The sequence below is a fragment of the Onychomys torridus genome, chromosome 11 (assembly GCF_903995425.1).
Source record: "Onychomys torridus chromosome 11, mOncTor1.1, whole genome shotgun sequence".
Taxonomy (NCBI): domain Eukaryota; kingdom Metazoa; phylum Chordata; class Mammalia; order Rodentia; family Cricetidae; genus Onychomys; species Onychomys torridus.
This window is the reverse complement of record NC_050453.1, coordinates 39,043,589-39,068,669: the sequence shown is the minus strand read 5'-3', so window position 1 is coordinate 39,068,669 and position 25,081 is coordinate 39,043,589. Positions and strand designations below refer to the sequence as shown.

General features: G+C 43.4%; 1 protein-coding gene across 1 annotated transcript in view; it reads left to right on the top strand.

The window, feature by feature from the left end:
- The first annotated feature begins 5,073 nt into the window (after nt 1-5,073).
- The window catches only part of Acbd6 (acyl-CoA binding domain containing 6), a 151,516-nt gene continuing 131,508 nt past the window's right edge, over nt 5,074-25,081 (top strand). Inside the window, exons 1-3 of the mRNA XM_036202948.1 lie at nt 5,074-5,871; nt 10,483-10,547; nt 13,201-13,297. Coding sequence (XP_036058841.1) covers nt 5,650-5,871; nt 10,483-10,547; nt 13,201-13,297 — 384 coding nt within the window. The 5' untranslated portion in view covers nt 5,074-5,649. The remainder of the gene's footprint in view (nt 5,872-10,482; nt 10,548-13,200; nt 13,298-25,081) is intronic.

The window sequence follows — 25,081 nt, the reverse complement described above, 5'->3', positions numbered from 1 at the left end:
CAGACTGTTACATTACGTGGATGACTTGCTGATTGCCCCAGACTCTCTAGAGGCCTGTGAGACTGCTCCTGAGGGATTGTTTAAAACTCTGGGGACTCTGGGGTACTGTGTCTTCGAGAAAAGCTCAACTCTGCCAGACTGAGGTAACCTACCTGGGACACATACTCAAGGAGAGGTGGAAGATGGTTGTCAAAGGCAAGAAAAGAGACCATTCTGAGAGTCCCCTGGCCATCAACCATCAGGAGGTGAGCATGTCCTTGGGGTCATCTGGATTCTGTAGGCTTTGGATACCTGGGTTTGCTGAACTGGCTAGACCATTATATAAAGCAACCCAGTGGGGAGGGACTCCCCTAGAATGGACTGAGCAAATGGAAGGGGACTTTGACAAAAATCAAAACAGCCTTGCTAGAGGCCATGGCATTGGCCTTGCCAGACATCACAAAGCCGTTTCACCTATACATGGATGAAAAGAAAGGGGTAGCCACAGGAGTCATAACCCAGACTCTTGGACCCTGGAAGAGGAGTGACCTATTTGTCAAAAAAGCTAAATCTGGTGGCAATGGGATGGCTTCCATGCCTCTGCATAATAGCATCCACAGTCTTGCTGGTCAGGGACCACACCACATGCTATGGAAGGGGCCCTCAAATGTCCACCTGATAGACGGCTGACCAATGCCAGGCTGGCTCACCACCAGGTTTTGCTCTTAAATCCCCCTCGAATCTAAGTTACTTCCAGTATTACTCACAACCCAGCCACCCTGCTCCCAGACCCGGACCTGGATGGCCCTCTGCATGACTGCCAGGAAATCTTGAGCCATCTTCAGGGAACCAGGCTGGACCTTGATGACTCACCGTTAAAGGAGGCCAATGTCACCTGGTACATGAATGGCAGTTGCTTCATCAAGGATGGCACCAGGTACAGTGGGTGGCAGTGACCACAGAAGAAGCCATCATCTGGACAGAAGCCCTGTCCCCAGGTACCTCGGCCCAACTAGGCTGAATTAATAGGCCTAACCAAGGCCTTAGAGATGGGGCGAGGGAAGAGACTCAGTATACATATAGTCGATATACCTATGCCACTGTGCACGTCCATGGTGCCATCTACAAGGAAAGGGACCTCCTGTAACAGAAGGAAGGACTATCAAGAACAAGCAGGAGATACCAACTCTCCTGAAAGCCATTGGTAGCTCTGAAAAGTGGCTGTCATGCACTGCCCAGGACATCCCAAAGGAGAGAACCCGGTTTCTGAAGGAAACACAGGGCAGCTGCAGCTGAGGAGAAGCAGCTCTCCAGGTGGCAGCTGCCCTGACAGTCCACCTGCCTAAACTAACAGCCCCAACCTTGCCCCAAACCCCTGCCCACACCGAGAAGGAACTTTGGAGGATTCAAACTTGCACCAATGCCTATAGAAAGGACGGATGGTATAGGACGCCTGATGGGCCGGTTAGGGTTAGGGTTAGTCTGGCAGATGCATCAAAGTACCCACTTGGGGGAGAGGACAATAGAAGATCTGCTTAGAAGAACACACCTCAAGGTGTTTGACTTCAGACCCCAAACGGAGGAAGCCATAGCCTCCTGCCCAACATGTCACCTGGTGAATGCCAAATCAGGCACAGGCGTGTCAGTGAGGAGCAGACAAAGAGGAACGTGGCCTGGAGCCAATTGGGAAACTGACTTTACTGAGGCTCTGTGGCTACAGGTACATATTGGTCTTTATAGACACCTTTTCAGGATGGATTGAAGCTTACTCTACCAAGAATGAGACAGCCACTGTTGTGGCCAAGAAATTTCTGGAAGATATCATCCCAGGTATGGACTTCCTGACAATGGACCTGCCTTTATCTCTCGGGTAACCCAAAAGATATTAAGGTCATGTCGACAAATTGGAAGCTTCATCGTATCTATTGCCTCCAGAGCTCAGGTAAAGTAGAAAGAATAAATCAGACCCTAAAGGAGACCTTAACTAAATTAACCCTTGAGACCGGCAGTAAATGGGTATCTTTCCTTCCCTTCGCTCTTTTTTTGGATTTGCAATTCTCCTTACACCCTGAACTTAACCCCATTCCAGACCCCCACCCTTATTACCCAATCTTAAGGCAGAATTGCTAGCTGAATTTGATGACCAAAGATTTCTTTCCTCTCTACAAGTTTTGTTCCAGGTGCAGAAGCAGCTTTGGCCCCATGACAGCATTGAGCTGCACCTGGCCTGGTTCCAGAGAGCAGCACCTAGCCCTAATCCATCTTTTGTTAGCAGACACCCTTTGTTTCTCTTGTTACCCTTGTGACACTCTTGACACCCTTGTGTTACTCTTGACACCCTGTGAACCTTGTCTGAGAATTTCCCAAGGATACAAAGGCCTAGGCAAAACTTAGTTAGGGAAACTTGGAAAACTGTGGTACCTGATGAATCCAGAAATTTGCACATGGCATTGCATTTTCGAGGTGTTTTGAGCATATGGAAATCAACTGGCTAAAGTATAAATATGGAGAAAATAAAAATGCTCTGGGTGAAGGAAAGGCCTTCAGTCCTTAGAGGGTGGATTCCTCTGCAGCCCTGAAAGACTAATGCATTCTTATGGTACCTCTGAGTCTTCATTCAGTGGACCTGTGTGAACCCAGACACCCATGCCACAACAGCCTCCAAACATGTGCAATCTACAAGAAGGCACCTCTGCCTGCTCCTCACGGGTTCCAGCTGGGGGAACTTGGTGATCATCAAAAGACACCTGAAGGAGACCTGGGAGCCTGGCTGGCAGGGACCCTACACTGTCATCCTGACAATGCCCATGGCTGTCAAAGCAGACAGGGTCCCTGCCTGGATACGCCACTCCCACGTGAAAGTCAACCCTGAGGACTACTCCCTGGAGGCCCACCCTGGACCGTGGAGGACCGTTACACATCCACAGGACCCTCTCAGATTAAGAATCCAGAAAGTCATTGAACCAGCTAAGTGATGGGCTGGCTCCTATGCTTCCTCAGTTTCCTTGGGTTATGTCTGCTGGGGTTTTCCAACCAGCCCCCTGCAGGGTTCCCAACCCCCCACCAGCCCTTTAACCTTACCTGGAAGGTCATTGGCACAGATGAGGAGGTCTTGAATCAAATCTCCCACTCTGCCTCCTTAGGGACTTGGTTTCCTGATCTATACTTTGACTTGGGGGCCCTCTTAGCAACTTATTCTGATTCACAGCTGTGACAACATTTCCACCATTTCTATGTTTGCCCTGGACATGATCTAAGACTCAAAAGAGGGCCTGTGGTGGTGGTGGGGGACCTGGGGGAGGGAAACACGGAGTGGGAGGGCATGGGAGGACATACTTCTGTGCCTCATGGAGTTGCGTGTAGCCAGAAGGTTTCTCTGGCCCTGCCTGGCCCTGTGGTAGGACGAATCTTTCCCTCCCATAGGGCTTGGTCCCAAGCACACACATAGAGGCTTATATTATTCACAAACTGTATGGCCTATGGGTCAGGCTTCTTGCTAACTAGCTCTTAGATCTTAAATTAACCCATTTCTATTAACCTATGCATTGCCACATGGCTTTGTGGCTTACCAGTACTTTTACATCTTGCTTCTCCTGGTGGGGGCTCCCGGCTTCTCCCCAGACTCCATGTTTCTCTTTCCTGTCTCTCTTGGATTTCCCGCCTGCTCTAAGATGCCTTGCCATAGGCCAAATCAGATTATTTATTAACCAATGGGAACAACATATATTCACAGCCAGAAAGACATCCCCCAGCAGTTGCTTCTTCATAGATTATACCTGGTGGAAGGCCCCTAAGAGTGTGTGTGGGGGCTTATCAAAGTAAAAAGGGCAAGTGAACCACCCAGCCAACCTGATGGGCATGTAGCCCAGCACTGATCCAAGTCACTGAGGCTGGTAAAAAGGCCTTGAGTTGGACATCAGGGAAAACCTGGGGCCTAAGGATGTATGACAAAGAGAGAAAGAACAGTGTGTGAGGATTTAAGGGCATTGTTTACCCTACAACTAGACATCTAGCCCCTACCACCATGAAAGTCCCTGGGTCCTAGTAAGGTGATGGGCCCCATTAGGCACTGACAGGACCTTACCCTGGGACCTAGGACAACCAGACCCTGGCCGTTGACAGATAGAATCACCCCCACCAGAAAGGCTGCCCCCACAGACCTCCCCCCCCATTCCGGACCTTTAAATCTTTTAAAAGCTAAAACCTGCTGGCTTCACCTGGATACAAAAACCCCCTATTACAAAGAGATTGCAATAATGGGAGATTATACTGACTCCTGGGCCACCCAGTCATGTAGATGGCAACAATCAGGCAAACAGAGGCTCATCTTGCAGTCTGTGACAGGGAATGGTCTCTGCATAGTCTGGCCCCTACCAAATTATGCCTCTCTCTGCATATGAGTCCAACAGGGACAGGGTAATAACTCTCAGGATTTCTGTGTCCTTGGTGCAATTAGTCCCCAGGATCACCTATTACCCCGAAGAAGAGATTTGACCGCCAGAACAAGCCAATTGGGAGGTTTTCACGTCTATCTTAGTAGCCTTCCTCCTAGGCCCTGGCCTGGCCGGGGCTATAGGTTCTTGTTCTCCATCAGTTCCTGTTCTGCAGGATCCAGGACTATAGAACCTTAGGAGTGACTACAGATGCTGACATAGCCATTCTCGAAAAAGCTATCACCCACCTAGAGGAGTCCCTCTCTTCCTTGGCAGAGGCAGTACTCCAGAATAGTTTCACTTTAAAATGTATGAGAAGCGCATCAGCCAAGCATGAGAGGAGATGATGCTAAGGGAAGATGGGACTGGGGTCTGGTGAAGCCTTCTCTCAGAGCCCTGGGGAAAGATCGGTCAGCAGGTATGGAAAACAAAACATTGAGGAGAGTCATTTGACCTTTTAGACACACGGTGGGGCAGTGAAGGCTCCATCAGTCGTTCACCTGTTCTTCAAAACAGAGCCAAGATCTCGAGGGACAACAGAGGGTCTTGGCAAGCCTGGGTCGCGCTGATTTGGGTGTTTAGGAGAAGGCGGAACTTTTGTCCTCAGCTCCCTGTTTCCCGCTACTCCGCTTCTGCAGCTACACTACCTCATGGACCGCCTCCTTCCCCTTCCCCGGGGGCCTATCCGGATGAGTTCCGGAGTTTGGGACTCCGAATTATCCCCCAACCACGGCTAGCGAACTCCCCCGTAACCGAGGCCAGTTTCTCCAACCTTCACCGCGCCCGCCATAACCCACGATTCCCTTCCGGGGGGGTGGGGGGAGGAGGGCACGGGCTCCCGGAGCAGGCGGGGCCGCGTAGCCACGGGCGCGTGCTCCGGAGCGCGTCCCTCCGAGCTCGCGCCCTGCGCTTCACCACCTAGCTGCGGTCGCCGTGGCCCGCCGCGCGCCGCCGCCTTCCCTCCACCTTCCACCCGAGCGGCCTCCAGACTCCCGCGCCGTTGGAGTGACCCCGGCGAGGCCAGGCGCTCCGTCCGACCGACGGAAACCGGGGGAGAGCAGCCGGGCTTCGCGGAGGCGGCCCGACGCCCCCCGGGGAAGGAGGAGTGGCCGTCGCCTGAGAAAGCCTGACAGCTAGCTGTGTCCCGGTCCTGCCCGGGCTCCGCACCCACACGGGTGGTCCAGGCCCGGGAGTCGGCGTCACACCAGTGAGGACAGACCCGATCAAGCGAGTGGACATGGCCACGCCGCTCCTACCCGCGGGGGCCACAACGGGCGACAGTGGTGGGGAGCTGAGCTCCGGGGACGACTCCGGTGATGTGGAATCCCCCCAGACCCCGGAGTCCGAGGCGTCCCGGAGCCTGGCCGAGCAGTTTGAGAAGGCTGCCGCACACGTCCAAGGCCTGGTTCAGTTGGCCAGCAGGGAGCAGCTCTTGTACCTGTATGCCAGGTACAAGCAGGTAAAAGATGGGTGGATGAGAGAGGGCACGGGCGTCTTCCTCCAACAACTTAACAGAGGTGTGCGGGGCTAATGGTTGATTGTAATGAAGTTGTGTGTGTGTGTGTGTGTGTGTGTGTGTGTGTGTGTGTGTGTGTTTTGGTTTGTTTATTTTTTGACGCTGGAGAATAGCATCATTCCGGACATAGAAGATCTCTCTGCTGTTCTATGAATGGTATTTATTTAGCTGGACGCTGACAATATTTCTGTTCTCTCATTAGTGACCTTCCATCTGAACCTTTACAAAACGAGGATGATAAAATAAAATTTGTCATTTGTTGCCACAGGGACATGTGATAGGGTAATGTTAACAATAAATTTGAGATTTAGGAGAATATTACTATATATAAGACATACAATACACTATGACTATTGCGATTTTTAGAAACGCTAAATATAGTTGACAGTTTGTGGGAGTGCTATAAAAATACTAATTTCTAACAGTATATCTGTGTGGAACAGAAACTGCTTCATGGGCTCCATCCAAACCAACATATAGTGAGAAATTGGATGCAGAAGTATGCCTGACAGTAAAGGGATTTTTAAAAATGGCAGAGCCATTTTTCTGTTTCGTTTTCTTTTTTTTAGTGTAGAATGTAGTATTTTTTCATAAAAATTTATATTACCATGTACTAGATTTATTTTCTAATAAACTAATAAATATTTTAAAGATTTATTATTTTTTTCTTGTGCCTGTGTATTCACACGTGTAGGGGCGTGTGTGTGTGTGTGTGTGTGTGTGTGTGTGTGTGTGTGTGTGTGTAGAGGCTGGAGGTTGATGATGAGTTGATATCTTCCTCTGTTGCTCTCTACCATATTCATTGAGGCAGGATATCTCATTGAACTCAGTTGCTGACGTAGCTAGTCTGGGTGGTCAGTAGGTCTGGCATCTCCAAATCATATCAATCAACTTCTGGACTCTACTACAGATACAAAAGGGGACAGACTATGCCAGCTATAGTTCACAAGGCCAGGCAGCTTCTGCCTACTCCTAGGATTGGATGTATATGAAAATTATAATAAACTATCTTGCTTAAAAAACAAAGGGGTGGGGCCAGACCGTGGAGGCTCATGCTTTTAATCCCAGCACTTGGGAGGCAGAGGCAGGTGGATCTCCAGGTTCAAGGCCAACCTGGTCTATATAGTAAGTTCCAGGACAGCCATGGCTACATAGAGAATTCTGTTTGGGGGGAAAAAACAAAACAGAGGTAAGGGTGCTGGAGAGCTAGCTCAGCAGTTAAGAGCATTTGCCTCAGAGATCCCTGTCTCCTGGAATTAGAAATGAGTCGCTATGCCTACTTGGCATTTGATTTGGTTCTGGGCATCTGAACTCTGTCCTTACACTTCCTGGGTATATATGGGAGGTAATTGCTTAGTGGTTAAAGCAATTACCTCCCACATACACCCACAGTCTGAGATCTAATTTCTTATCTTTTTTTTTTTTTTTTTTTTTTTTAAATTTCAAGATGGGTTTTTCGAGACAGGATTTCTCTGTGTAGCCCTGGCTGTCATGGAACTCACTTTGTAGGCCAAACTGGCCTCAAACTCAGAGATCCACCTGCCTCTGCCTCCTGAGTGCTGGGATTAAAGGTGTGTATGTATACCACCACCACCTAGCTAAGATCTAATTTCTAGTCTCTCTCTCTATATATATATGACAGATAAAAGCCACACATACTAAAGTTCTTTGGAGACTTTAATTCTAAGAATTATAAGAAGTCACAGGAATCACATGACCACAAAGTTTGAGAACTCCTGTTTCAAGTTCCGCTTTCATGGCCAGAGAAGCTCACAAACACAGTATGCAAGTTCTAACTCAGGCAAAGCAAGAGGAGGATGAATCTCCCTTGTGTTTTTGACTGTTTAATTTTGATTGTGTGTGTGTGTGTGAGTGTGTGAGCATTTGCAAGCCACAATGTGTAAGGAGGTCAGAGGACGATTTTCAGGTCAGTTTTTTCCCTCCACCATGGGTTCCAGAGATTGAATTCAGGTTGTGGAGCCTTCCTGGCAAGTGCTTTTACACACTGAACCATCCTGCTGGTTGCCCCCCTCCCCCCTCACCTCTTTAAACATTTCTGTATGAGTGGGCATGCCCGGTGCCTGCCAAGGCTGGAAGAGGTCATCAGATCTGCTGGGACTGGAGTTACAGACAGGTGAAAGCTGCCCTGTGGGTGCTGGGGACTGAACCCAGATCTTTTGCAAGAGAGGCAGGTACTCTTAACCACTGAGCTACCTCTCCAGCACCTTCACCCCTTTGTTTTTAAGCAAAATATTTTATTATGACTTTCATATACATCTAGTCCTAGGAGCTAGGCAGAAGTTGCATGGCCTTGTGTTTGTATAGTCTGTCCCCTTTGTAAAACTAAAGCTCAGATTCTCTGTAACATGTAACATAGATGATACAAACAGGCCTGGCTTAAATCCTGACAGCTAATCAGGGTTTGCCAATGTGTGAGTTGAGACCACTCTCTTGAGTCTCTGTATCCTCAGGGATAGGATGGGTTTGCAATGGCCTGCCTTACAGGATTGGAGATTATTCAAGAAACACTTCTTCTCAACTGAATTATAGCAGGGCTCCTCCTGTAGAAGTGTGCTTCTTAGTAATAGCCAGAGGACTATGTGATCAATTGCTAAGGAAGTGATTGGGGTGATAGCTTCTTAAGATTAATTTTTATTTATGTGTGTGGGTGCCCTTAGAGGACAGAAAAGAGCATCAGATTTTCCGGAGCTGGTGGTATTCAGAGTGAGCTGCCTGATACAGGTGCTGGGAACTGAACTCAGGTCCTTCAGAAGAGCAGCTAGCTCTCCCAGCTGCTGAGCCATCTCTCCAGCCCCACGAGTTGATAATATTTATGAACTCATAGATAGATGAAATTGGTTGTAAGCTGAAAGGTCTCTTAGAACTTGGAGCAAGACTGGAATTATGTGGGGCAGTTTGAAAAGCTGAGCGGAAAGAAGACCTTTCAGGTGATGGAATAGTAGGAACAAAACTCAGAACTAAAAATCTGCAAGGCCACAGTGGGTAGACCACTGAGCTTAGGGGAATGCTGCAGTCTGGTCTTAGGAAAATAAGAGGGAGATGTGGGAAGAGCTCTCAGAAGCAGATAGGTGCTTTGGGTTTTGAGTGTCGAACAATGTTCTAGAAGCTTTGTTCTAATGAACACTACGTGACCCAGAACATTCTAATGCAATGCAGCAACTGTGCAAATGTCATAAGAGATGTGTAGAGTGAGTGTGTTAAAGGCTCATAATAGAGATTATTTCTGGTGGTGGCAATCAAGAGCTGAATTCTGTTCCTGTATGACTTTCATTTTTGCATAGTTAGAATGAAAACAATATAATTTAGCTACAAATGTCATTTGAGCATTAAAACTGTGGAGCCAGATGTAGTGGTGTACACCTATAACCCCAGCCTTGAGAGGTAGAAGTAGGGGTTTAAGAGTTAAGATAGCCTGAGCTACATGAGACCCTGGATCAAGACAGTAACAGAAGTATTGACCACATAGATAACATATTATTGTTGAGACTCTGAGCCCCACTGCCCAGCTTTTGACACCTAAATTTATTTAGTGTGGTACTTTTTTTTTTAGGTATTTATTTAGGTATTTTTTTTTTGTGTGTGTGTGTGTGGTGATATATTGTGTACCCTAATAAACTTGCCTGAGGATCAGAGGACAGAGCCAGCCACTAGATTAGACATAGAGGTCAGGCAGTGGTGGCACACACCCTTAATCCCAGGAAGTGATGTCTGGGTAGAGAAAGGTATATAAGGCGTGAGGAAACAGGAACTCACTCTCTTTAAGCTGAGGATTTCGTAGAAGTAAGAACCAGTGCCTGGCTGTTCTGCTTCTCTGATCCTCAGGCAAATTTATTAGAGTACACAATATATCACCACATTGATTTTACTTATTTATTTAATGTTTTTTTGAGACAGGGCTTCACTGTGTAGCCCTGGCTGTCCTGGAACTCACTTTGTAGACTAGGCTGGCCTCGAACTCAGAGATCTGCCTGCCTCTGCCGCCTGAGTGCTAGGATTAAAGGTGTGAACCACCACCGACCAGCATAAAATTCTGTTTTAATGGCAGTAAAGATTATAATTTTATTTTATAATTAGTCTGCTAGTTTAGAAATGCAGCTAGTTGCCACCCATCCCCCCTCCCATGATACAGTATTACTTAGCAGTTATTTTATATAGAAAGCTGAGGCTGCTTATTTGATGTTTTCATTTAATTAATTGGTTAATTCAGACAGTCTCACTGTGTAGTCCTGCCTGGCCTGGAGTACATTGTGTAGACTAGGAGGGCCCTGAACTCATAGAAAGCTTTGAAGGGACAGAGACCCGCCTGCCCCTGTTAAAGGTGCACATCACCACACCTAGAGCTTCTGGTGTTATCTATTTGGAGTATTTGAATTTTTTGTCTGCTTTGCAAAGCATGTTTAATTTTGTTAGCCTATATATATTCAAATATTCTCTAATCTGTAATTACTAAATATACTAAATTTGAAAAGAAAAAGTACTTAGATGTCCCTTAGAAAAATTAATTCTTGATATTTTTTCCCTTTCCTCTTTTAGGTCAAAGTTGGAAAGTGCAATATTCCTAAACCAAACTTCTTTGATTTTGAAGGAAAGCAAAAATGGTAAGAAACCTTCTTGGGATCTCTAGTGAGGTTGTCAGAAGTGACTCTGGGACTTAGGGATTAGAAAGGAGTTAGCAGATTAAAGAATTATTTTTATATTAATCTCGCTGATGTTGGCTGCTAATGACAAGCCATGGGAGCAGGATTAAAGGGATCTGCTTTTAGCTAAGTCTAGTGGGTTCGCTGGTGCTGATGTTAGTATACAGGTTGTCACAGCAGAGGAACACTCCTGTGGGGGAGCCATTTATCTATTGCTCAAGGTTGTTTCTTGTAGATAGCCTCTAGGGGACTGCTTCTTCTCACATACAGAAGGAAGGGAAAAGAACAAGATAAATCCCTATCTCCTATTTGTCTCTGCCTCTGCCCCACAGAAAAGAAGTGTTTGTCATAATTTTTTGGAAAGAATTATGGAGAAAAAAAAAATCAAAAACCCGACACAGGCTCACTCTGCTCCAAGTACATTTTTCACCTATAGTTCAAAGATTCCCTCATGTTATTTTTTCTCACCTGGCTTAAGTGGAAAAAGAGAAGGTATTAAACAGTAGTGCACATAGTTACAAAGAGGGAGATTTTTGCACATCAGCTCCATTGGTAAAATTAGTGTTGAGGGTGGAGTTATTTATTGCTTTGTGATCAGTATGTTAAGGAGATAGTCCTACATTTCAGTAATTGCTGCAATTTTGATACCCAGATTTAAGCATGTGAACATGACTTTAAACATGCAGTTAAAGCTGTCCATCATGATTTGTTATCCTATCAATATCAACCACAGTCCTTTGGAGTCTGAGCTACATGCTTTCAAGTAGGCCTATAGCATACACTTTCCTACATTTATACTCATTCTTGTATTAAAGGTCTTTTAGGATAGAGTTTTTTGTTGTTGTTTTGTTTGTTTTTAGATTTATTTTATTTGCTTGTATGTGGTGCCCACTGAGAGCAGAAGAGGGGTTTGGATCCCCTGGAACTGAAGTTACAGATGGTTGTGAGCTGCCATGTGGGTGCTGGGAACTGAATCTCGGTCCTCTGCAAAAGCACCAAGTGCTCTTAGCCACTGAATCATCCAGCCCCAGGGTAGAGGGTTTTTTTTTTTTTTTTTTTTTTTTTGGTGGTTGTTTTTGTTTTGTTTTGTTTTAAAGAATGAAATGTGGTTGTAGAGAGAAAAAATGCTAACCTGTGGATTTGACCATCTATCCTGACACTGCCCTTCCAAAACGTGGTCCTCTGGGCAGTAGTCCGATACCAGCCTTCAGCTGTGAGAAGGGGCGAAGCTAGAACCTGGACGTGAATCACTGATGCTGCTGACTATACTGTTGAGTTCAGATGACAGTCTGTTTTGTCAGTACATGGTACTGATTTACATTGTGTTACAAATTCTCCATTTGGTGATAAGCAGTTTCTGGAATTTTATTATCTAGAGAATGTCAAATGTAGCTTTTATGTTTTGTGGAATTTTATCACTTAATTATTTTTCCCTTTTGCATTGCCGGGTTCTCCATTGTTTTCAGTGATTCTCTGCCCTCCAAAGTTTATATTTTATAGCCACTCTTATTAATTAGTAAAGCAGAAAACTGTCAGGTCCTGCCATTACCAACTGGTCAGTATATTAGTTATGGAGCAGACTGACATCACATTTCCTTACTGTGACTCATTGTAAAGGACATGCAACTTACATATTATTCTTACCGAAATATTTAATCTAATTTTAGTCATGATTAATCATTTTGAGAAGCACACTATTTAGGTGAGAAAACAATTAGATAAATCCAAACTGAGTGGCATTTTGTAAAATAATTGTTTTTGACTCTTAAAAATGTCAACCTATGGGAGAGAAAGAAATGAAACTCGATGCTGTGCACGAGTCTTGATTGGTTCTGGTCTGGGAGAACAAAGTCATACAGGGCGTTGCTGTGACAAGCAAGGGACTCTGAATGGACTGTCTCTATGTCATAGAATTGATACGATTCCTGAGTTTGATATAAGCTTACATATTTAGGGCAGAGGTGTTGTTTGTGTAAGTAACTATCAAGAGAGTCAGTGAAAAATTTAGCCTCAGAAAGATCTTGCTTTTTTCATAGGAGCAAGAAGGTAATAAGGAGAGGACTGGGCTCTCCTTCTAAGATTAGAGGACCGAGAAACCTGGTTAAAAGTGTAAACCAAGCAGCCTGTCCTGGTAGCCTGACTAGTTAATTCATAGGATGGGAAGTACTGTACTGGTCTACAAATGATACAGTCTCAATAGTGGTGAACACTGGATTTAGGAAGACTAATTAAATCTTAGATTACTATGATTTGTGATATTTCAAAATTCAACAGGTAGGCAAGATATCTGTGTTCTAAAATTTCACGAGAGAAGGCAGTGGGGGAAATTTCCAAAAGGCTCTTGAGGTAGGGTGATGAGTTTTATGCTTGTCTATCAAAGGATATCAAACTTGATATCAAAAGGATAAATGGAGCACTCCTCTGTACAGATTGTTCCCTTTGTGGCCTCAGAAGCTTGAAACATATATGTGTAAAATATCAATAATAAATGCGCTAGCTGGATGTGATGTGTGAGTTCAAAGTCAGCCTGGGCTGCATGGGAGATCCTGTTAACAAGTGTACTGCTCATGCTGTCTGTGTCATGACCGAAGGTTTTGGCTGTTCTGTGCTGCAGGGAAGCGTGGAAGGCCCTTGGTAACTCCAGCCGTAGCCAGGCCATGGAGGAATACATCACAGCAGTTCAAAAGCTAGATCCAGGATGGAACCCTCAGGTAAGACTTAGGAGGTGTTCATTATTCGTTCTGAAAACTCGCCTTTCTCCCAAATGTCTAGCTGAGCTGGGATACTTACGGAAAATGCCTAGAAAGAATTTAGTACAGATGGGGTTGTTACTTCATTTATATTTTAAAAGCCATTTAAACATTATATTATTTTTAATGTGTGTGCTTGTGCCACGTGCATTTGGAAGTAGAAGACAACTTACAAGGGACTGTATTTTCTCCCTCTGCCACGTGGCTCTCAAGGATTGAACTTGGGTAGTCAGGCTTGGCAGCTAGAGCCTTTACCCACTAATACATCCTGATGGCCCTTAAAATGCATATTCTTAAAGATTTGATTTTAATGTGTATGTGTGAGTACTTGCATGTATGTATGTATGTGCACCAGGTGCATGTCTGGTGCCCACAGAATGCAGAGGAAGGTGTTTGACCCCCTGCAATTAGAGTTACAGGAGGTTGTAAGCTGCCGTGTGGATGCTGAGAACTGAACACAGGGCTTTAGAAGAGCTACAAGTGCTCTTAACTGCTGAGCTGTCTCCAGCCCCATTTAAAATATTAAAAAGAAAAACAGAAAAACTGATGAAAAAGTATGTAGGATAGAGGTCGGGTCTTAATGATTGCAAATACAGATAATTCTTAATTTTGTTTTGCTTTTGAGATGGAGTCTCACTAACTCTGGCTAGCCTCAAACTCACAGAGATCCACTTGCCTCTGTCACCTGAGTGCTGGGACCAAAGGCATGCACCACTACTCTTGGTGCAAAATAGACAGACAGACAGACAGTCACAATATATTGGGCAAACTTTTTAGAGTGAATGAATTAAAAACTTGAAGATGTTTTGCAGTAGCTTTTTCATGGGCACATCAGTTGTTACCAGTATGAAAAAAATTTGTCACATTAGTCATGGAGTCTAAGGAGTTGTTAGTTACCTTAAAATGTGTTTTAACACATTAAAATGGATCTTAAGAGTCTAAAGACTAAGAGATGAGCGACAAAACAGCTTCACTGCTGTGACTTCCTTTTAGGAACCTGGGAAAAGTCCCTCCTTTCCTTGGATGTGAATGAATATGCACTGTTCTCCATTCTATAATCTCTTCTTTTCTTTTTCTTTCTTTCTTTTTAAGATTTATTTATTTATTATGTACAGTGTTCTATCTGCACGTATCCCTGCAGGCCAGAAGAGGGCACCAGACCTCATTACAGATGGCTGTGAGCCACCATGTGGTTGCTGGGAATTGAACTCAGGACCTCTGGAAGAACAGCCAGTGTTCTTAACCTCTGAGCCATCTCTCCAGCCCCCATAGTCATCTCTCCAGCCCCCTTATAATCTTTTCTAAAGCAGCAGTATGCATATGTCATAAATGTCCTCAGGGCTCCGGATCTGAAGTTCAGTGGTCAAACAGATGCCTCTTGAGCTGAGCTCAGTCTATATTTCTAGGTCTTGGCACCATAATCTTGGTGCTTTCCTGCTGGTTTACAGTTGGCTACTTCTGTCTGGTTCATAGCCTTTGAAGGCATTTGAGTATATAAATTCTGGTATATGATTGTATTTGTGGTTTTTGTTTATTTATTTTTTAACCTTCAGTACCTTACTTAGGTAGTAAATTTCTACTATGATTCTTTTTTTTTTTTTTTCCGAGACAGGGTTTTTCTGTGTAGCTTTGCGCCTTTCCTGGAACTCACTTTGGAGACCAGGCTGGCCTCGAACTCACAGAGATCTGCCTGCTTTTTGCCTCCCGAGTGCTGGGATCAAAGGTGTGCGCCACCACCTCCCGGCTATGATTCTTAAAACATGTGCAGATTTTGTGTAGTTAGACAGTTTTTTCTTACAAACCTTTATTTAATAGTAAAATATATCATGTCATCGTAGAATAATTATTAAATTTTACTATTTTTTGTTGGTGGTGATGGGGATTGAATATAATTCCTTTAATACATTATTCTAAAAATATTTTAATATTGCCAGCCAGTGGTGGCACACACCTTTAATCCTAGCACTTGGGAGGCAAAAGCAAGCAGATCTGAGTTTGAGGCCATCCTGGTTTATACAGTGAGTTCCAGGGCAGCCAGGGCTACACAAAGAAACCCTGTTTTGTTTTGTTTTGTTTTGTTTTTTGTTTTTGTTTTTGTTTGTTTGTTTGTTTTCACCCTTTGAGGGCCTGCCACCCAGCTCCCAAATAAATACACGGAGACGTATTCTTTCTTAATAGATGCCTGGCCTTAGCTTAGCTTGTTTTTAACCAGCTTTTTGTAACTTAGATTATCTTGTCTACCTTTTGCCTCTGGGCTTTTACCTTTCTCTATGTATACTTTTCTTTACTTTTTAGGCTGTGTGGCTGGCCCCTGGCGTCCTCCTCGCCTTCTCCTTTTTCCACTCCCCTCTCTTCCATTTATTCCCTCCACCTGCCAGTCCCACCTATCCTTTCTCCTGCCTTGCTATTGGCTGTTGAGCTCTTTATTAGACCATCAGGTGTTTTAGGCAGACAAAGTAACACAGCTTCACAGAGTTAAACAAATTCCACATACAAGAATGCAACACATCTTTGCATCATTAAACAAATATTCCATAGCATAAATGAATGTAACACATCTTAAAATAATACTGCACAACACCCCTGTCTTTTTTTTTTTTTTTTTTTGGTTTTTCAAGATAGGATTTTTCTGTGTAGTTTTGGTGCCTGTCCTGGAACTCCCTCTGTAGCCCAGGCTGGCCTTGAACTCAGAGATCTGCCTGGCTCTGCCTCCCGAGTGCTGGGATTAAAGGCGTGTGCCACCACCGCCCGGCACAACACCCTGTCTTGAAAAAACAAACAACAAACAAAATTAACATTGCAGTCTTGTAGAGACAGCCAGGCAGAGACAGGCAGATCTCAGCCTAGTCTACAAAGGAATTTCATGTCAGCCAAGCTACATATTGAAACAAAACAAAGACAAACAACAACAAAGCTGCCATTGTGTGTGTGCAGTTGTGTGTGTTGAATACATTTCAATTTCTGGTTTATGCACTCCGGGCTGGTTCTTTACGACTTTTTTTTTTCCTTCTTTTTTCTCCTTTGCTTTTGGATTGGTAAGAGGTATAATTTAATACCCTGGGTATCAGGAGAGCTTTGACATTTAAATTTGACCTTAATCACTTAGGATAAAAAGTGTTTTTTATGGACTAGGATGAGGTCAGTGTTAGCACACTTGTTTTATGAAGCCCTGCCTTCAAGTCCCAGCACCAAGAACAAAACCAGAAAAGAGTTACTTTGTTTTGCTAAGTCTGTTTCTAAGAAGTGAAATAAAACACTGTGTGCGGGCTAGGTTTATATGTATTATTCTTTTAAATTGCCACAAAAATCTTAGACGTTAGAAACTATTATTATCTATATTTTAAAAGTTAGGAAATTCACTAACTCGCCTATAGTCAGTAAGTCACAAATGATGGCATTGGAAATTAGATCCATGCTTAAATGAGTCAACCTTACCAGACCTGCTGTTTGAAACACATGCACACTCAAGCCCACTAACAAAACAAAACAAAAATCTGTATGCATGTGACTATGTAAAGTTATAAAAATTCAAGCAGTTATTTTTGCTAGTTATATGGTAACTTAATGTAACTCTTTGCCTGTGTTTTCATTTGTGTTTTTCTTGAAGAATGTATTAATCAGTAAGTTATCTGTTTCTTCATGTATTTTTGGCAGGGGGAAGGGAAGGGAAGTTTTAATACTGACAGTTTAAAAGAATTTCAGTAGTGGAAGGAACTTCTGTATGGCCTTTATCTAGACTTACCAGGTATGCTTGTCATTCTACTCACACATTCATACACACATCTATATAACACATATTTGTATAAATATTTTTTTCTAAACTGAGATAAATTGGGAGATATCATGTTCATTTATCTTAAATACTTGAGTATTTTTTTCCCTCAGAATAACCACCTTGCCTTTCATAACTGTACCTTAATTATCAAAATAAGGAATTTTGTTTTAATTTATTTTTATGTATATATGTGTATTTTAGGAAGCTTCTACAAGGATTAGTCCTTTTTGTGGGATCTGTAGTGCATATTCAAATTTCTCATTTAATCTAGCAATGCCCTTTCCAGTTACATGCTAAAATTCCTGCCATGACTTGATTTAGAATTAGACATTGTTTTCACTTGTCATATTTCTTTAGGCTCTTCTAATCTGCAACAATTTTGAGGGCTTTCTTTCTTTTTTTTAACCTGTGGGTTTTGTTGTTGTTATTGTTGTTGTTGTTGGCTAAGCCCGCTAGTTTGGAGAATGTCTCTCATTTTGGATTGCTTGTAATTGGCTTCAGATCCCAACGTTTTAGGAGGAATAATAGAATTGTGTCCTCAATGTGCTTTACCAGCAAGTACATGACGTGTTTGTCCCAGTGTTGGTGATGTCAGAGAAGTTCCCATTTCTTTATAATCGATGAGTAATTTGTGAGGAACACTTTATACATTTTTTTCCTCATAAGATTTTACCTACTAGTTTTAAACATTAATTAAGGATTCTCTAATGCCATTGTTTGTTCTGTTTTTATTATTTGGCATTAAACTGTATGGAGATGTCCTGGTTAATTTTATGCCAACTTGACACAGCTAGAGTTGTGACAGAGGAGGGAACATGAGTTGATAAAATATCTTCATAAGATGGGCTGTAAGCAAGCCTGTGGGGACAGTTTCTGAATTAGTGACTGATGTGAAAGGGTCCAGTCCAAGGTGGGTGGGGCCACCCCTGGGCTGGTGGTCTTGGGTGATATAAGAAAGCAGGCTGAGCAAGCAATGTGAGCAAGCCAGTAAGCAGCATTCCTCCATGGCCTCTGCTTCAGCTCCTGCATCCAGGTTTCTGTCCTGTCCTGACCTCCTTTGATGATGGACTGTGATGTGGAAGCATAAGCCAAATAAACCCATTTCTCCCAAGTTGGTCACAGTGTTTTATCACAGCAGTAGTAACCCTGACTAAGACATAAGGAGTTTTTCATTTCTCAGTTTCTCAGTCTGTCCATCATCCACCCATCTATTTGTTAAGAAGTATGAAATGTCTGAGGTTTTGCCCTGTTTGCAAACTAAGTTAGCCTGTTTCTGTTTCTTTTTATTTATTTATTTTTTGGTTTTTCAAGACAGGGTTTCTCTGTGTAGCTTTGGAGCCTGTCCTGGAACTCACTCTGTAGACCAGTCTGGCCTTGAAGTCACAGAGATCAGCCTGCCTCTTTCTCCCGAGTACTGGGAGTAAAGGTGTGTGCCACCACTGCCCAGCTTGTTTCTGTTTCTTAAATGCTGGCAGAAGGCTTCTAGTTCCTGGGTCAGAGCCCAAAGATTTTATTATTCATGGCTTGGCAAACTGCATGAGCTTCCTTCGGTTTGCATCAGTTTCCCACGTCTCCCGAGCACGTCTCCCGAGCCCACAGGGCTGACCCAGTTAGGGTTAGCTGGATTTCTGCAGATGCAGTGGGCTGTGCTAGAGGGAAAGAAAGGACAGAGCCGTGGCAATTCACAACTGAGAGCAAGCCCGCTGTTTGTCAGGAGCCTTGCTGCTCACACAGTCCTGAGACGTGGCCTACATACAGAGTGCTAAGGGCCTGATCAGTTGAACAAGAATGATAGGGATCTTCAGCACCCATGGTTGATTGCCTTTCCCAACATTCATGTGTTTATATTGTAGACTTATGGATTTCTGTTTTATTCATGCAGTATAATCCATTGAAATAATTTATCTACTGAAAGAATCTTCAAACTAGCTCCTGTGTCCTTTTCATATGGCCTAATCCCTGGAGCCGTGTTTTCTTTCTTTCTGACACAAGACAGTCCAAGCTCTCTTAGCTTCCTAGCACTGCTGTAACCAAGTGCCACAGCTGCTTAAAACAACAGAATGTATTTCCTCATAGTCTGGAGAGGGACGTCTGAAAGGAGGAAGTTAGTGTGTGTAGAGAAGAATCCTTCCTCCTTCATCTTCTGGTGGCTTGCAGACATTCCGTGTCCTGTGGTGGCCACCCTAGTCTGCCCCTCTGTTGCTGTGATAAAAAGTGACCGGAAAGAGAAGGTTTGTTTGGCTCATAGGCTACAGTCAGTCACTGGGGGAAATCAAGGCAGAGACTCAAGGCAGGACCTGGAGGCAGGAACGGAAGCAGAGACTGTAAAGGAATGGTGCTTGCTGGCTCCCTTCCAGGCTCCTGTTCAGCTTCCTTCCTTGTGTAGCCCAGGCCCACCTGCCTAGGGATGGTCCAGCTCACAGTGGGCTGGACCCCCACATCACTTAGCAATCAAGAAAATACCCTACAGACATGCCCACAAGCTAGTCTGTCGGAGGCAGATCCTCAGCTGAAGTTCCCATTCCAAGGTGTGTCAAGTTGGCAACCAAGATTAGCCATCATGGTGGCCTAGCTCCAGGGTCTGCCTTTGTAGTCACATGGCCAGGTTTCTCTGTCTGAATCATCTTCTCCTTTCTTGTGTGAGGACATCAGTCCACCCTAATCCAGCGTGACCTCAGTTTACATCTGTGAAGACAGGTTTTTATCCCCCTCTCTTCCTGCCTCTTTACAGACAAGATCTCACTATGTAGCAGAGGGTGGCCTCAAACGTAGTTATCCTGTTCCTCAGCCTCCAAAGTGCTGAGGTCACTGCTTGAGTCCCCACACCACACTCATGCAAAGACATCTTCAAGTAAGATGCCTAAGGTTAGGACTTGGACATGTGGGGTTTTTATTGTTGAAATTTTTACTTTATGTGTATGGGTGTATGTCTGTGTACCACATGTGTGTAGTGTCCATGGAGGTCAGAAGAGGGTATCAGATCCCCTGGAAGTGGAGTTATAGATGGTTGATAGCTGCTGTGTGGATGCTGGGGACCAACCTCAGGTCCTCTGGAAGAACAAATAGTGCTCTTAGCCACTGAGTCATCTCTCTAGCCCCTCACCTTTAAAAATGTTTGATTTTATAGATGTTCTATTCACTTGCTCCCCATTCCTCATGTGTGTCTGTGACGTGTGCCATGATGCTTATGTGGAGATCAGAGGGTGAATGGTGGACTTGGTTCTCCGTCTGTCACGTGTGTTCCAGGGATCAGGCTGTATCTGCTGGGCCATTTCACCAACGTCCTGTTTGGAGGACACAGTTCAACCCACGGTGCTGGCTCCTTTGATGCTTTCTTTGTCTTCGCCCTGGAATCAGCTGTTCTCCTCTGGGCCTTTTAATAAACAATAGCATTTAGAAGTGAAGGTTTGAATGTTTGGTATACTTATTGCTTCTAGCTTCCTCAGCAGACAGAACTAAGAAATGCATACACTCAAATGTATGTGTATATTGATAGATGTATACATGTCCATATGTGGGCATTCATCTAGATACAGACATGTATGCATGTGTTTTTATAATTGCTGCATGTGTATCCTGTATACATCTATTGGTCTGCTTCCTGAAGTTGGTGCTGACACCTGTAAGTCAGCCCAGGGGTCAGGGCACACACTTTCCTTCCTGCTTGTCATACTTGTAACCTCTTCCTCCAGCAGAGCAGGCTCCTGGTTCCCCCACTATATCAACTCATTTGCTCCAGCCTAGAATAGAAAGTAGCTTTGAAATTTTCAAATAATGTGACTATGAAGAGCAGGTTTGTTGACTGAGGTTTTGTATACACAGGTATTTTGTTTTAAAGAAGAAACTGTACTGACGTGCATACATCTTAGGTGCTCAGTTGGATGAATTTTAATGAACATGTAAGGCAGGCGGTTTTGTAAAAATTTTGGAAACCAACAAATAAATGTTCAATTTATACCTTTTGATATACTAAAAATTTTACCTATTGAAAAGTATTTCTTGAGACACCAAAACTTACCAGTCTTTGGAACTCTAATTATGTTACTATTTGGTGAAGTTGGGAAATAATGGTGTTCTAGTCTCCACCTGCCAGCTTTCTTGGGAGTTTAAGGTTCTTGGTGTGGATGCCCTGGTCCGTGGATTAACTCTCTGCCTTGCTTGTAAATACATAGCAGTGATCAGTGAAGCAGGACCACTAAACTGTAAGTTCTGATGTAATTTGATGTATTTTCTACTCAGGACAAAAACCAAAAAGAACCTTGTTTTGTTTTTCGAGATCAGGTTTCTCTGTGTAACAGCCCTGGCTGTCCTGGATCTCACTCTGTAGACCAGGCTGGCCTTGAACTCACAGAGATCCGCCTGCCTCTGCCTCCCGAGTGTGGGATTAAAGGCGTGCGCCACCACCCACCCGGCCTTTTTTTTTTTTTTTTTAAATCTGGTAAATATATTAACAGTTCTGAGAGAGATTTTATTCTAAATTAAAAATCCTTCATTCTATGTAATATAGTTAACTTTCTTCTTTTCATTAACATTTGTTAAAGAATTATTAATTATCACCCTAAACATTAATCATACTTTATTGTGCATAAGTTATAGTTCATGAGAACTGGGATATAGCAGCTGCTAAGCACAGCCAAACAGTCTCAGCTTGGAGGAGCTTATGCTGTGGCAAGGATAAGTAATAACATAAATAAGTAGATATTATAGTGTTTTAGAAGGTGATCGGTACTATGGACCGAAAGCAGGGGAGAACATAGGGTATACAGGAGGTGGGAATGATTTTAAATGTGCTGATTAAGGAAGGGTCACTAAAAAGGTGACCTTGAACATTAAGGCAGTGAAAAAGTGAGCCATACATATGAAAGACTATTCTACAGACTATGGAGGACCAGATAAGACAAGTCTATGGCTAGGTTATACCTGATGTGCTCTACAAACTGCCAGGGCTAAGTGTGGGAGGGCACGAGGGGCAGATGGCCAGGAAATGAAGTCAAGTGGGTGCATGGTAGTTTCTTGTCAGGATTACAGCTTTTACTCTGAATGAACAGGGAAATATTTCTGTAGTGTACGTATGCCAATCATAAACTTGTAAAAAGGTAAAGATATTCTTCTACATTGCCCAGCAAACAATATCTTAATACAGTTAACACAGGCACAAAATATATGGAACAAAAATATAAATAGTGTGAGAGAGTATAAAATGAAACCTTAGAAAGTCCCTTGCAACACACACTCATACATCAAGCCCTGTTCTTTAGAAGTGTGGTTCCACATATGTAATTCTGAAGAGCTGCTTACATGACACTCAAATGCTCATGTCAGCGGGAGCAGGAAAGGACAAGAGGTATGGGGGTGAGCAATCACAGTGCACTGTGTAAAAGTCTATTTTCAGAAAGAAGTAAGTACCATGACCACTGAGCATCCGCAGATAGTAACAAAGAGTTCCAAAGACTGATAAGTTTTGGTGTCTCAAGAAATACTTTTCAATTGATAAAGTTTTTAGTGTATCAAAAGGTATAAATTGAACATTTATTTGTTGGTTTCCTAAGTGATAAATCTGGACAGTTCTTGCAGTTTTGCATTTCTTCATCCTGTACTGTCTTCCTATTCACACCTAGTAAAACCTCTTATGACCACCAGAGGGAGCAAAGCTCATAGTAAATAAGATGAGGGTTTGTTTGTTTGTTTGTTTGTTTGTTTGTTTGTTTTAATATGGGAGTTACCAGGGCTTTCTGTGAGTTTCATTGCTAATGTCGATATCTTAATTTTCACTAATTATTCTCTTTTTCTTAAAAAAATCCAAACAACAAAAAACTTCTGAGATCTTGACATTTACCCAGAATATCATTAGGAAGGTCATTTCTCTGTGCCTCTCTGGTCTGGTGACTCTTAGATCTATTTTTATTTTACTCGTATATATCTAGAAAGATCAGTAGCATCATGGGAGAACTGACAAGTCTCCTCTCCTTTGTTCCAGTGGCCACATAAAGTAGTTGTCTAGATGTCCAGTAGCTGTCTGGCCTTTGCAAAGCTACTGATCATCCAGTTTGGGTAGCATCATCTACTTGTCTTTTATCTGTAAAGAATTCCCTAAAAACCCAGGCATTGAATTATGTCTGTCATCCAGCTCTTGGGAGGGGGAGGCAGTTGCACATCACAATCCTTTGTAGGGAGCTCTAAGAATATAGACACTCAAGCTGTGCCCCAGGTGTCCTCATGTGCCCGGGCAGAGGCCTGGCGTCTGTTTTTGTTGTTGTTTATTTTACGAGCCCCCAAATTTGAAGCGTAGCCCAGAGCTGTTACTACTTGTCTGTCCCACATCTCGCCCTTTTCAGCATTAGTTCTGCTGTTCTCCCCGTCGTTACCAGATGTGTTCTCAGCCTTCGAGACTCACTGGTTCATTCTCACCAGAAATCCAGGATGCAGACTTTTCTGTGGTCCGTTCTCCTGTGGTACTGCAGACATAGCAGAATTTAGGCTGCCCCATACCCCCAGCACCGCAAACAGAAGCTGTGGTTAGTAACTGTTAGGCTGAAGGGAACTCGTCTGGCGGTCTTGTCCGTGTGGTGTAGGACACAAGTGTAAAGAGGGCTGAGGTATTGCCCAGTGGGGAAGGAGCTGCGTCTCCCGCACGGAGCCGTGGGTTCCATCCCCAGCATTGAAAACACAGTCTTAGAGAGGGGAACAGTTTTGCTCAGGAACAAGGCTGGCAGGAAAATGAAACATTTGTTGGCTGGACTGTGTTGTGTTGAATAAGTTCAATTGTACTGAGTCCAGTTTTATCTAAAGAAACTGTCCTAGAGAGGGCAGTGTTTCACAGTTGATACTGCCGCCTTTTCTGTGAGAGACATACACTTGTGCTTATTTTGTGGGTTTATTTCTCTTGTAGACACAATCAAATAGCCGGCAGAAGTTAAAATTTGAAGATGTAATTAGAATTTTAAAATAAATTTGAATTAACTGTCAAGATGATATTTTAAGAAAGAACATTTTATTATCTTTGTATCCAAAAATGTTACAGTCTTATGTCAGTAGGTGAAAACTACAAAATAGGAAGAGGTTTTGTTCTCCTGTGTAGTTGATGTAAATTAAGACAATTAAGCAACACAGTTCTCCCGGTAACCTGGTACTGGAAAGTTTGGATCCAACTTGTAGTCTATGTTCATTTTATTTGTACAGAAGAACTTTTAAAGTAAAACAATTGTATGTTTAAGCAGACTAATTGAATCTTCATGTTAAAGCCTCAAATAGTGTAAGAATAATTTCTGCCTAGTTTAAGAAATAATGTTTAAATTTACATTAGTTAAAAAAGTAACCAGGGTATTTTAATTAGAAATTATAATAAGTTATAGAGAAATTATTTTCTCTACTACAAAAGCATCATTCTAATAGAATACTTTATTATAGCATGTTCAGATATTAGGAACAGAAATCAATTTATTTTGGATCAAATTTATTAGTCTCATATACAGGAGACTAATGTCTGATTCAGAAAAGCATGATGTATTAGTGAGCACACAGAATGGTGTACCATATTGCTTTTAAAGGGGTAACAGTTTTTAGAAGCTATAGAATTCTTGCTATTTCGTCTTTTCTGTGTATTACCAATTTCATCCACTGGGACCCTGGCTTAAAAGGGTGTGAGCCTTTGGTTAGCCTCCAGGTGAGCAGGCGGAAGTGTGCGCCTGGCGTTGGTGTGGGTGTTCATATTCCTTCTGTGCGTGCTCTTGTCTGAGCCTTAGAGGGAAGAGGTGACTTGTTAGCCTGTGTTTGCGGGTTTGTATGAAGACCGCTGTACTCTTCTTCTGGAACAGAGGGGGTGGGTGGCTTCAACGGAACTCGTGGGTGGCTTTGAGGCTTCAGATCCCTTTTAAATGACTCCACACTTGCACTCGTGAGCTTGTGTAAGTTTAGGTTGGGATAAACGTCTGGTGTTCACACTGGGACTGGTGAGATTAGGTGGTTTGGAG